Genomic DNA, 12875 nt, shown 5'->3' on the forward strand with positions numbered 1-12875 from the left:
CACAGTGGAAGCTCTTTTATGGTTTGGGGCTGCACTGCTGCCAACAAGTGTTGGGGATCTTGTCAAAATTGATAAAATTACGATTGCAGAAAAGTACAAGTATCAGATTTTATCCACTATGCAATACCATCTGGAAAGCATCTCAGTGGCAGCGGCTTTATTTTCAAGCATGACAATAATCCTAAACACACTGCCAATGCTGTGCATAGTGTAGCATCTTAGGAGCGACTGCACGGGATATTCCAGCATGCTCCATGACATTGTGTTAGTTGAAATGAAATTAGGGAGCTTTAACATATCTGTTATGGTTACATATCTGTTCTAGCTGTGTTACTGGTTTACAATGTAGGAGTGAAGTGACGTCGAGGATTAGTTACCCCCTGTAAACACAAAGTCACGGGTGGGATTAAATACTAAACAAACTATCATTCTCCTGTAGCTGTGTGGTTTGTGGAGCACAAGGGCTGACAATTTATTCACACGCTTTAATTGAATTTAAAGTGCTGCTCAAAAATAGTCAAAAAAGGCAAAAAAAGCTTCCAACCATACAGCTGAAACTACAGCCTTAATATACCAATATATTGAATAAAACAAAATACATCCTGTGGCTGTGTGGGTGGAAGACTGGGTCGTCCACCAAGCAGAAATTCGGTGGATTGATCCATGACTCCTCTAGTCTGCATGCCAAAGTATTCATGGGTGAGACACTAAAGCCCAAGTTACCCACCCCACGGAACCACTGGAGTGTGTGAATGTTAGAAAGCGCTTGGACATGAATAAATGTGGTGTATGAACTGCTCAGAGGTTGGGGCAGTTCAGTAGAAAGTCACCGTACTAGTCCAGTTGCCATTTTCCTGATCCACAAGCCTAAACGTAGCAACTCAATGGCTGAGGGGGAAATTTGATTTTTATTAGTCACTGTAATTTACTTGTACTTTACAGATTAGCCGTATGGTATGAAATTGGTTAAATATGAAAATGTAAAAATGACAAATAAAAATCCGAAAGATAAATTATACCCTTTGAACATCATCTGAAGTTGACTGTCTTTAGCGTCAGCTTTCGTTTTGTGTGTCCTTGGCTAGCCTGTTAGCCCTACAGGTGCTGAATAACAGCTAGAAGTGGGCTAAAATTTATTGAGAACCTAAAGTGACACGTGGACTGAGGCGTTTATTTGACCGTGTAAACGTCAGCTTTAATCATAATCGCCCCGGGTTACGTTGATGTTGTTGTGATTTACCTCTGTCGTTGTTGTTAGCTAATTAGCAGCCGTGGCTACAGTAGCGTCGGTCGCCATGGTTACTGCGTGGACAGCACAGTGTCAGCAGAAAGTGACTGAGTAGGCAAAAATGGTGTGCAGTGTGGACAAGTTACATTTTCTCGAGCATTACCTCTTAATTAACGTTGAGTAGGTGTCCGTTTTTGTGTTTGTGTCTGTGTGGTGGTCTCACCTTCCCACTCGCTCCGTCTCCCACAACTACGATTTTTAGCTGCTTGTCCTGGCTCTCCTCCTCGGAGTCCGACATGGCGCTACAAAATAATTTTTAAAAGCACTTAGTGCTTGAAACCGAAACGGTAGAAACGAATCAAGGGTGGATGTATGGAGCTGTCACGCTAATAATCACAAACGGATTAGACGAGAGCTGAGTGGGCACGCAGACGCCATTTTGACTCCACTAAGAAGACTTGACTGGCTGCAGCAGCTCTCAATACGATCCACTCCACGCGCCGCTGACTCCACTTGCACCGATTTTTCCAGTTAAAGCGAGAGTACCGGACAGTCCTCGGGATTTGGCATTTCAGTCTTTAAATATCCTCTTTACCGCCATGAAGCCCTTCTCTGCAGGAGAAAGACCCGAACCGGAAACCGATTCACCGGCGTGTGTGTGTGTGTGTGTGTGGTGGAGTCCTGTGTGTGACGCGTTGCCGTTGCCGTGGTAACACGGGGTTAAAGTGCAGGTGTAAAACATGACAAATGTAACAAAGTGCATCTGAAGTGCACTTTTACTGAAGTGATACAGTATAAACAAAAAAAACCAAATAATTTTTAATTTTATACTGTTGTGTCGGTGCTTCACATTTTTTATCTGTTGATGCGGATTTTAGATCAACCACTGTGACTCAAATCAAAGAAAATGTTTGTTTTAGGTCACATTGAAACTGTCTTGTCTGTGACTTGTTTTTTCTTTTTGTTATTGTTGTTTTTATTTTCTTTCTGTGATGAGACAGTGGTGATGGAGTTCAAGCGAGACTTTGCCATTGTCACAAGAACTGTGTGTGTCTCCATATGATACCATTTCAGAAAGTGTGGGGAACACGTGCAAATGCCACGCATGCAAGGTTTTGTAAAATTGCTTTGAGTGCACAGACTAGTTACTATAAGTATAGTTTTTTGTGTGTGTCTAAGAGAAAGAGACATGAAACAGAAGTGAGGTCAGTGTTTAATGGCTGTAATGATTATACATGGGATAATGAATTCCCAACAGTTCCAGAATGTTATAATGTTATGTTATAACAAAAAAACCCTATGATGATTGCGGGGAAAACAAATCAAAGGTCCAGTTTACTCTGCCCTGGACAGAGTTACTGGGATCCCACCCTGGAGCCAGTCCTGAAGTAGGAGCTCGAGGGTGAGCACTTGGTGGCCAGGCCTTAGCCCATGGAATCTGACTGGGCTTAGCTCAAAGAAGCTATATGGGTCTGCTCTTCTGTGGAACCACCACCCACAGGAGGGGCTATAGGGGTTCAGTAACTTGTGGACTGAACAACAGTTAGGTGCAATGGTCCTGGTAGTCTGATTCCAGGCCACCATGTCACTCCAATGTTGTGTGGTTTGCCTGTTCAAGGAGAGGGCATGCTTTCAACTAAAGGGAGATCAGGAGCCTTCCCGGGAAGGGTATTAGAGAGGTCTGATTGTCTGTTTGTCACACTTTGGATGCAGCAGGAACAATGCGGTTTTCAGAGTATGGAGTATCTTGACTGTTGTTATGTGCCATTCAGTACCTGTATAGCTGCAGCATGAGTTTGGTCTGTATTCCAGGAGTGAGTTAGACACATTTCTGGTGGGTGTTGAACTCCACGAGGGCTGCCCTTTACCCATTCTGTTCATAAACTTTTATGTTTTTTTAATATTTATAATTCTGTTGGCTTCATCAACCACTTCAGCTTGTACTAGAGTGGTTTACGACCAAGAATGAAGTGGTGGGAATGACAGTAAGCACCTACAAGTCTGAGACCATGTTTCTTAGCCAGAAAATCTGTAGAGTGCCCGCTCTGAGACAAGTTTCTTCTCCCACTGGCTCCCAGTTGCGGAGTTTAAGTATCTCAGGATCTTGTTCATGAGTGAGAGGAGAATGGACAGATGAACTGAGTCAGTGCAGTGTTATGGACAGTTTACTAATCTGTTGTGGGGAAGAAAGAGCTTCAGGTCAGTCTACGTTACTACCCTCACCTGTGGTCATGAGCTCTGGGTGGTGATCAAAAGAAAGAGCTTCCTGATATAAATCAGTTGAGAAATGAGTTTCCTTTGAAGGGTAGTACCTGTGACAGCGAGGAGCTCGTTCATTTGAGAAGGACTGAGTAGAGCCATTGCTTCTCCATATTGCAAAAAGCCAGTTGAGGTGGTCCAGGCATCTGACTAATTAAGATGCCTCTCGGTCCCTTCCTAGGTAAGGCATTTCAGGCACGTCCTACCAGGAGGAGACCCAGGACTCACTGGAGGAATTATGTCTTGGCTTGTCTGGGAACAACTTGGTTTTTATAATGGATAAGCTAGAAAAGCTGGCCAGGTTTGGGCTTCTCAGCGTAGACTGTTGCCCTCACAATCTGAACCCATATGAGCAGTAAAAAGAAGACGGATGGATGGATGATTAAAATATAGTAAATTATAAATGTATTTTAGGTAAAACAGTATATGATATTGTGTGAAACCTGGTGTTTTTCTCCAAAAATGAGTGCTGTAAAGCCTTAAAAAAATACTTTCTATGAGTAGTATGTAAAGATTAAACAAAGTGGCACAAGGGGAGACAAAGACTAGTCAGGAGGTGAGGGGGATTTGGGAATGCAAAAATTATATCAGTGACTAAAAGAAGCAACCCAACTTAACCTCCTAGGACCTGCGTCCACATATGTGGACATCACATTTTGGGTTATGTAGACCAAAATACTCAATTTTGCTCTGCAAGGGCCTGATATCCACTTATGAGGACCTTATATTGCAACTGTTCTATTGAAATTTTAAATGTATATGCTCATATGTGGCTCTCATTTTTCTTATAAACAAAAATTAGGTAAAAAAAAAAAATCTGGTAATTCTTTGTTTTTACATTCTTCAGGTCCCAATCAGCCCAAATATCAAAGAGAAATGAAAAATGCATGTCATGGAAGAGTTTGGGTCTTAGGAGGTTAAGTAAAAGTGCAAATGTATTATCTTCCCAAGACACCTAAAGTAAAATCTGTTTATTATAAGGAGAGAATTATGCAAGAGTGAATATGGTAGTAGAAGTATATTTTCCAAAGGAAACATGATTTTTAAAACTATATTTTGTTGCTGTATTCATTTTTATCAGATTTTACTGGTGATTCAATTCAATGTTATTTATGTAGTGCCAATTCACAACAATAGTTGCCTCAAGGTGTTGTCTGTGTGTTTCAAGATAGCTGCCAAATGTTAGAATATACATATTATTGTCATTTTACTTCAGTCAAATGGTAAATAAGAAGAAGAAATTCATGCTTTTGAAATAATATAGCAGAGTACAAAGTACATTATTTCCTTTTAAAAATAGAAAGTGGTACTGCAGTATTTAAATGGGACCTACAATATGAATTTCCAACTAATTTTTTTCTTTTTTTTCTGTGAGAATAGCTTTGCTTGAACCACAGTTCAAAATAAACAACGCATTTCAGCTCTCCCCTGTCCTTTATAGTTAAATTCTTCTGATTTATTGCCTCTCACAAACAGAAGGTTTGAAAACCAGGTGTGTGGAGCTCCTGTGTTTTGTGTCTGAGATGCCTGTATTATACGGATGAAAGATTAGAGTCCAGACATTTAGAGCTCCATATACTCTGCTAAGGTACTGTTTTCATGTACTTTCAGTACTTCCATTGTCAGCTTCTTTGTATGTCACATTGCCTTTCCAAATATTGGGTTATTTGTTCCACTGCTTTAACTCGATCATTAATAATAATGTTGTGCACAAACATATAATTATCTTTTGAAATATGTTACAATGCAATACGACACACCGTCAAAGGGCCTAGGTGCCTAAAAAGCTCCAGCTCAACCACTCATTGAAATGATCATACATTAGCAGTACAGTAACATGAAAGCAGCCATTCTTTGAGTATGCTGACTTTTACAGCTTATTATGGCTTAAGTCAAGTTTTGAATGAAGACCTTGTATTTATAATGAGTTCTTCTGAAAAGCTTTGTTCTGGATTGCTTCTTTCAGTCAGTCTCAGTACTTCCACCACTAAGCTGAAGCGTCTCTTCATTCATATCTGTGTGTACTTTATGCATTGTCTGGAAATCCCCATTGACTGAGTACTGATAAAGACCTACACTTCAAACAAACAAAATAGCAGAGATTGGTCTATTGAGCACAATAATATTAGTTTTAATGGGGTAAATAAAGTGTTGGCTATAAACCAATATCTATATCATCTCTACCACAAAAGATTTAGAACAGACTTTTCATGAAGTTGCCATTTAATGCCTGATCACATCTCACATTCAGACGGTAAAGGGGATTCTTGGAGTGCAGATTGTGATGACTAATTATAACAGCTGTAACGGTACAAAGGCTCGAAAGAACTATTTAAAGTTATAGAACCACCTTACTCGCTTTTCTTTTCAATATGTATTATTTTGTTTTTGATGATAAACACTTTTGTGCACCACGTGTTAAATATCTGTATTAATAACTACATTTCAGCAGTCTGCTCTTCATAGATAGACAAATATGTCTTTTTTTTAACATTACACTATTTGAATTTTTTACCAGTTAAATATAAATTATATCTTTACTCCAATTGTTGACACTGAAAAAAAAAACAAGAAAATAGTAATTCTGTTAGGCATTAAAAGAAATATGATTCATTCATGTTTTACATGAACGCTTTAGGCTTCATTCCTAACTTTTTTTTTTATTCAGTTTACAAATATGCACCATTACTTACTCAACAAAATAAACAGAAATTACAAGAATGTCTTAAACTATTGTCTGGATATTAATGCTGAATCTGTCAACCATGGGGAGACACACAAAATATTTTATAGCCTACAACTTTACCATTGAAACCTATAATCTACAAACTATGGAATTACAGCTATGTCCCAGATATCTCACTGCATAGTTTTTTGTTTTTTCCCCCACGACTGCTGGAGCTAGATGCGCACAGTGTAACTTAATATAAACGAGCAAGTTCCATTTACTGTATGGAAGAAAAAGAAAACATTTCATGTGATTGGTCTTTGTCACAACTTACATCTTCTATCAACTGTTTTTGTATGTTTTCTTGAAAATGTCACATTGCCTTTTCAGTGCAGGGGAAGGATGGCACTGGGAATAGGGGATAACGAGGAATCTGCACCTGAGCCACTTTGAAGCAAGTGGCAGTGAATGGCAGCTCGGTATATCCCAAAGTCCTTATAAGGGTGTGATTGACAGATTCCTTGGTGAGACAGAAAGCTACAGAGAAAAAGATTGTCTAATTGTTTTGGTTTTTTGTTTTGTTTTTTTAAAAAGGGTTTTGTAAGAAGAGAAGCACAATTTGAGGACGGCGAAGAAACAGCAGTTTGAAAAAAAAACATCCAGAGAGCTACTTTGAATTTCACTGTTTATTTTGCATTGCAAGTTCAGTCTGCTGTGTGTTTGATCTGCAAAGAATTTAAAGTTGCAGAGTGAATGTGCTCCAAGAAGGTCTCGGATCTTTTGTATGTCAGGATTAAAGCTCGACTCTTCAAATGCTTAAAAACACGGAAATACAAAGATCAGTATGTCTTTGGAAATTTCCGGTGATTGCTGGCTTGTGATCATTATGTGGTAAAATCATCAATGTCGTGAAAAATCTGGTGTCACAAAACTGGCATGTTGAATATAATGTTGCAGCGTTAGTCCTTAAAACATGGGGATTAAAGTTCATGCAAAAATAATAACTGTTAAAGCACTATTCAACATGCAAATTATAATAATAATCATAATAATAATAATAATAATGAGAACGCTACTTGGTGTCCCTCGAACCATCGGTGAAAAAAGACAAATGGAAAGAATTGTGACCGGAAAAACAGCTTAAAATATCCAAGTTCGGGCACTCGGGAAAGGTGGTTGTTCAAAGCGCTACGCTGAGTGCCTGGAATTGTGTGGTTTGAGACATTTTTCCAGTTTTTCTTTGTATGAAAAAGAATAAAAAACAAAAAAAAATAGTTGTAATAAAAAGGGGGGGGGGGGTCCTCTAATTAATTTTTTTTTTTTAAATCCAAATCCAATATGAGAGTATATTATTATTTTAAATCACACAGACACACACACATAGGCAGATTAAATATCCCTGCTGATAACCGTTATATAATGTTCTCGTATACGATGGTAAAAATATCTTGAAGTAAATGAAGCCGTGACTGATTGTTCACAGTTTGACTTGTTTCACGGGGGAAATAAGATTTGACAAAGGTGATTGTTGAAATCGCGTGTTATGGTGAGATTTAAACATTCAACGATTCGCTAAGTGACTTTGAGAATACACAGGGGGATTTTATTATCCCGTTTACTTTTTCTTCCTTCTGTACTTCACGCGGAAAAAAACTCAAAAGCAGACTAAAGTTAGATTGGGTAATATGGGATAAGTGTTCATAATCACAAACTTAAATCCACCCTTTGATGATCTTTTACTGATCCTTTATAAGATGGAAACATGTCAGTTTTCTGTCATCGGTACTGTAACTCAGTATATAATAATAGGTGCGGCGTTCCTGTGAAAATCTAATTTATTTTTGCTCTGTACAAAAATCTAGAAAGACGATGGAATTTTCCGTGACTTCCAGATCAATTAAAGCCAGGTTTGGAGAAAAAAAAGGAAATTATTTTTCACAGAACGACCAAAAATAGATTAAATAAAGTGGCTGGTTTGGACTTATCTTGGTCATAATCCGAAGTCCTGCTTTTCCAGAAGAATATTCGATTAAGCATTCGAAACTACATCTCCTTTGATGTAGTCAAAGATATTACTTTTTCACGATAACCTTTTAAAGAAGAGAAGCTGCTGCTTGTGCGTAAAATCTAAATAAAATTTAAATTCTGATTTTAACATATTAATACATTTGTTTGTTTAGGGGAAACTGTAGAGAATATTTGCTGTAAAAGTCAAATCTTAACTGCAATACTACAAAAACAAAACAATAATATTGCAACGTACGAAGCATCAGCTATGGGGAAATAACGGGGAGTAGTTGGAATGGGTGTAATGTACACCGATGGGGGTGTTTGCATTTCAAGTCGCTGAGGTTAAAAGGAAATAGAGCCGCGATATGTCCCTCTATATCAGATATCTCCACATGCAGGTAGGAAAGGAAGCAATGTGGGACGGTCCACTCCCCAATATCCCTCTCTGTCCTTCAAGCTCCAAAGGAGCCAATGAGCATCATCACTGCTCCTGGCGATGGCCTAGGTGACAAGTATACCTGCATCAAGTAGATTAGATTTGAGGACATACAGGCGCCTTACTATATAGGGTGAAAAAGAATGGTGCAATGATCAACTGAGACACTACATATACCCATTTGTCCGTGCGTAAAACGCATTGCAATTGTAACTTGTGTCCCAATAAACGGAGTCTGCAGGGTTGACGGTCTTGATTCCTTTTCGCGTCCATGTGTCCCACGCGATAACTTGGATGTTCAGTGTATCTTTAATCATTCACGCTGATCTTCCTGTCCAACAGCCAACACCTCATGATACACCCCCTGATGGCTGCGTTAGGGTCCGTAAGTAATGGAAGTATTTTGAAAGGTAAGAGATGGATGTTTAATGTACGACAGCTCCCTGTTGACCCTGACTTAACACTTAGGCCGTTATTGGATACAAAATAACAGCTTGTACGACCCCCTCATATTTCAGTTGCACCATTCAGCCGGAAGTTAGCGAAGCTTCGTGTTTTGTTTCATTTTTTTCTTTTAAGATATTGTCTTCCATCTGCTAAAAGTAGCAAATGAGAACCCCCTTTTTATTCTCTGACAGCAGTGACATCGGCCTCCTTAACCCCAGAATACTCCTCTCCTCGTGCTGACATACGGCCCTAAAGGTAGCTGTCAGTTTGCCCTGTCCGGGAATTACACAGCCATTCATCACTGTCTGACAGGTGTGTTTAGGAAGAAAGCCATAGTGGCCCAGCTGACGGGGTCTCAGTGTCTGACAGTAACACCATAGTAAACAGAAGGAAAGTGAAACGAGACACAAAATTTAAGCACAATAATGTTTACAGTGGTAGGTGTATAAATAATAATTTAATTGAAATTAAATAGACTAGATTTTTTTTTAAACAACTATATTTAATTTTTGGTTTACTGCGTCTGTGTGTGTGTGTTTGTGTGCGTGTGTGTGTCCACTGTTGATTTAGTAGGATATTATCCGAGTTTCAATCGTTCAGATCTCAAAGCACAGAAAAGTCACCTTTTCAATTAATTAATGTAATTATTGGTATAAGTTAAGATCCACGTTAATCCGATTTAACGACAATTTATGATTATTGTTAAGCTTCGAGAGGACTTTTGATGATAAAAAACCAAAACAAAATAAAACACAAAAAGGAGGGGCGCGGTACAGCATTGTACCTGGACCTGTAACTATTCTGAAATTTCTAGAAAAGCTTATAATTAATATCAACAATAATTCAGTGGGGGGGGTGCATTTATTTTCTTTTTGGCCATTAAGTTAAAAAGAGAGAAAGAGAGCCTATTTGTATTTGTCGGACAAAAAGGGGTTAAATTGTTTTAATTATTGGTAAAAAAGTTTGATTGCTTTGTGGATATTTATATTTAATGTTCCAATACTAAACGTAACCCTTAAAAAATAAAATTGCATCCCAAATGAAAGTAATGCCTGATATGTTTTAATGTTTTTCGATCTAAACAGTCACTTAACACAAATAAAACATGTACATTTTAATAGGAGGTCGGCTTGTTTTAGCCTGCTTCCTGCTATAGGCCAGTAACTCAACAAACCGCCTCTTTTCAGTCTAACAGCGAACCACACTATAATGCATTGAAATAAAGTAACGTATATGCTCAAAAGTGCTGAATTATCTTACCTTTACAAACACAGCAAGAGAAAAAAAATACACAACCTGCAACAGAGACAGCTGTTTGAGAAGTTAATGGAATATGCCTATTTCCAATCACTGCAGAGGTAGGAAGGCGCATGTAAAATATAAATCGACATTAAGGTGACATTTTCAGTCTGCTCAGGCCTCCGGTTTCCAAAACAGGTTCCGGGGGCTTCGGAAGTCCTTGAGGGAGTCCAAGCAAAGACACAAATACTTTAATATTATTGCTGTGTCACTCCTCAGAGGATAACATAGTGACATTTTTAGGAGGTCCTGTCTCTCCGCTTATGATTTTAGGGTCTAAACCATGAGAAACTGTTTCTTTAACGGGTCCCTGGAGGGGGGAAACCTTACTACATACATGAAGGAGTCGCTTTAAAGTATTTCAGGATGTGAAAAGCCATGAAAAGTTTTTGCTGTCTTGCCTGGACAACATGGTGAGGAAATTCAATCAGAGACGTTGAGCAGTCCCCTCGGACCTCTTCCTCTTGTCAGAAGTAAAGCTATTTGGGCTTCCTGGGAGCAAAAATAATAAAAATGAATAAATACAGTCACCGAGTTTTCACTGGTTCCCCGCACACGCAGAGAGCGTCCATGCAGGGAGGCAGTAGGCGTAGGGGTAATAGTAGGACGGTTGTAGGGAGAGCAGCGGGGGCCGTAAGATCTCTCCCGGGCTGTACTGTCTCTGGTCGTCCCGCACCAAAACTTTCACTGCCACCTTCTTGGCTGCTGGGGTCGAAGCCATCAGATCGGCGGCCATCTGGCGGCGTTTCGTCTTGTACCGGCGGTTCTGGAACCAGATCTTCACCTGAGTCTCTGTGAGCTTCAGGGAGGCCGCCAGGTCCGCCCGCTCCGGCCCGGAAAGGTACCGCTGGTGGTTGAAACGGCGCTCCAGCTCGAAGACCTGTGCGTGAGAGAAGGCAGCTCTGGAGCGCTTTTTCCGCTGTTTAGGTTGATCCAGACTCTTCTCGTCCAGGTTGCTGGAATCTGGAAGAGGAGGGCACACAGATGGACGATGCATTTGAATCTCTTATTTGTCTCACATTTCGGGGCATTACGTTCATACTTGTCGATTATTTCATGGTTGCTTTGAGTTTTGAATCAGTGAAACGAAAAGGCGAAAAATTAAACTTAGAGAAATGTGCAAACTTATACGAAGGTATGTTTATTTTCACTTTTTATTAAAAACAAACTGCGTTTACCTTTCTTTTTTATTTTAGATTAAACAAAAAAGTTCGATTTTCATTTAGGCCTCATTTAAAATTATTTCATTTAAGATCATTACTCCTGACATTAAACCAGCCGTGTGTTGCTGGTCGATTATACCGTCAGTCAAAACATAAACGTGCCAAATCATCAACGTTATCGTGACAAAGTCTAAAATTAAGCCAGGAATGCATATATACTCATGCGTAACGAGAGGACTTTGTGCATAAAAGCTATCAGGATGTGAAGAAGTTTTGAAAATAGGGCCTATGCCCTGCAATAACACCTGGCAGCTCTTCTTGTGATTCCACACAGCTGTAACAGCAGTGTAAACATCTAAATTAAAAGAGCACTTGGCTCTTTCAGACTGAACTCTGTATTAAAGCGAAGAGTTTTGCGGAGTCTTATTGTTGTACTTAAACCAGTCACGCTTTCCCCCCTGAGTTATAGTTATTCGGATCTTTCTGGCCTACTTACCCGTGCCATTACCGGGCTCCGTGTCACTCTTGGAGTTTTCCGCAGCTGCAGACTCGTGGTCCGTCTCCTCTTGCATGCTTTCCTCCGGCACATCCGACGCAGGGTCTCCGTCTTTCTCCGATTTACATGGGGCTGGAGTCTTGCTGTCGTTGTCCTCACTGAGTCCCGAATCCGAGTCGTAGCTCTTCTGGTCGGTCGGCTCACAAGCTTCACTCTCGTTTCTCCTGGATCCGCCGTCCATCTCTCCGAATATTTTCCAGCAGGCAGTCTTTGAGAAGCACATGTCCAAATCTGGCAAGTGTCGACTGTCGTCTTTTTTGTTCAGGATGGCTTGGATTGAGAAAGGCATCAGTGAGTTGCCACGAACGGCCATTTTTCAAAGAAGCGAAGATTGCTCTGACTTCAGGTTCAGTAATTACCCGGCCCAGATAGTGGAGTAAATGTCAGTTCATCCACATTTTATTTTACTCCCTCCGTCGATCGCTGCTGGCTCTTAACTTTGCCCCTCCAGTGTTGGTTTCTAGTCGCATCCCTCGGGAGAAGCCGTAAAAAGTTTCTGCTACATCCGCAGAAGCGATGCTGCTCCGCTGCATAGCTCTACCATCAACCCGGGCTCACTACAATCTCCAGCTCTTTTCACCCAATTTTTTCACCATACGCCCTCACCTGTGACTGACAGGCAGCCTTTTCGCGTCCGATTGGCCTAGAGAAGAGGAAAGTCGTTTTATGATTGGCCACTGTAAACGACGTCATGCTGCTTTTAACCAGCTGGGGGAAGAAAAAACTTTCTTTGGTCAGAGCTTGAGAAGCAAATGTCAACCAACGCATTTATTTTAACCGAAACTTCATCCAAAACAAAAGGACAGTCT

The 12875-nt window shown here is 40.1% G+C and overlaps 2 protein-coding genes across 5 annotated transcripts in view; both read right to left on the reverse strand.

Moving 5' to 3' along the window:
- Positions 1-1922, reverse strand: part of rab28 (RAB28, member RAS oncogene family) — a 34415-nt gene extending 32493 nt beyond the window's left edge. For 2 of the 4 annotated variants that reach the window (XM_082508563.1, XM_082508560.1), the window contains exon 1: positions 1452-1921. In XM_082508563.1, the coding sequence (XP_082364689.1) occupies positions 1452-1526 (75 nt within the window). In that variant the 5' untranslated portion in view covers positions 1527-1921. Of the gene's footprint in view, positions 1-1451 lie in introns of all 4 variants that reach the window. The other 2 variants (XM_082508561.1, XM_082508562.1) reach the window with 2 other exon arrangements.
- Positions 1923-10054: 8132 nt separating this feature from the next.
- On the reverse strand, positions 10055-12624 carry nkx3-2 (NK3 homeobox 2). The gene is made up of 2 exons (XM_082543283.1): positions 12007-12624; positions 10055-11310 (listed from the first exon to the last, which is right to left on the reverse strand). Exons 1-2 carry the CDS (start codon positions 12377-12379, stop codon positions 10886-10888), a joined length of 798 nt encoding a protein of 265 aa, XP_082399409.1. The 5' UTR covers positions 12380-12624; the 3' UTR covers positions 10055-10885.
- Positions 12625-12875: the final 251 nt, after the last annotated feature.

The sequence above is a fragment of the Aulonocara stuartgranti genome, assembly GCF_965226115.1.
Source record: "Aulonocara stuartgranti genome assembly, chromosome: 2".
NCBI lineage: Eukaryota > Metazoa > Chordata > Actinopteri > Cichliformes > Cichlidae > Aulonocara > Aulonocara stuartgranti.

Bases quoted from the DNA above. Each gene is read 5' to 3' on its own strand.
- nkx3-2 (XM_082543283.1), bottom strand. From the start codon at position 12,379: ATGGCCGTTCGTGGCAACTCACTGATGCCTTTCTCAATCCAAGCCATC. The intron at 11,311-12,006 runs GTAAGTAGGCCA...CTCCTCTTCCAG, and splicing joins GGAGCCCGGTAATGGCACGG to ATTCCAGCAACCTGGACGAG.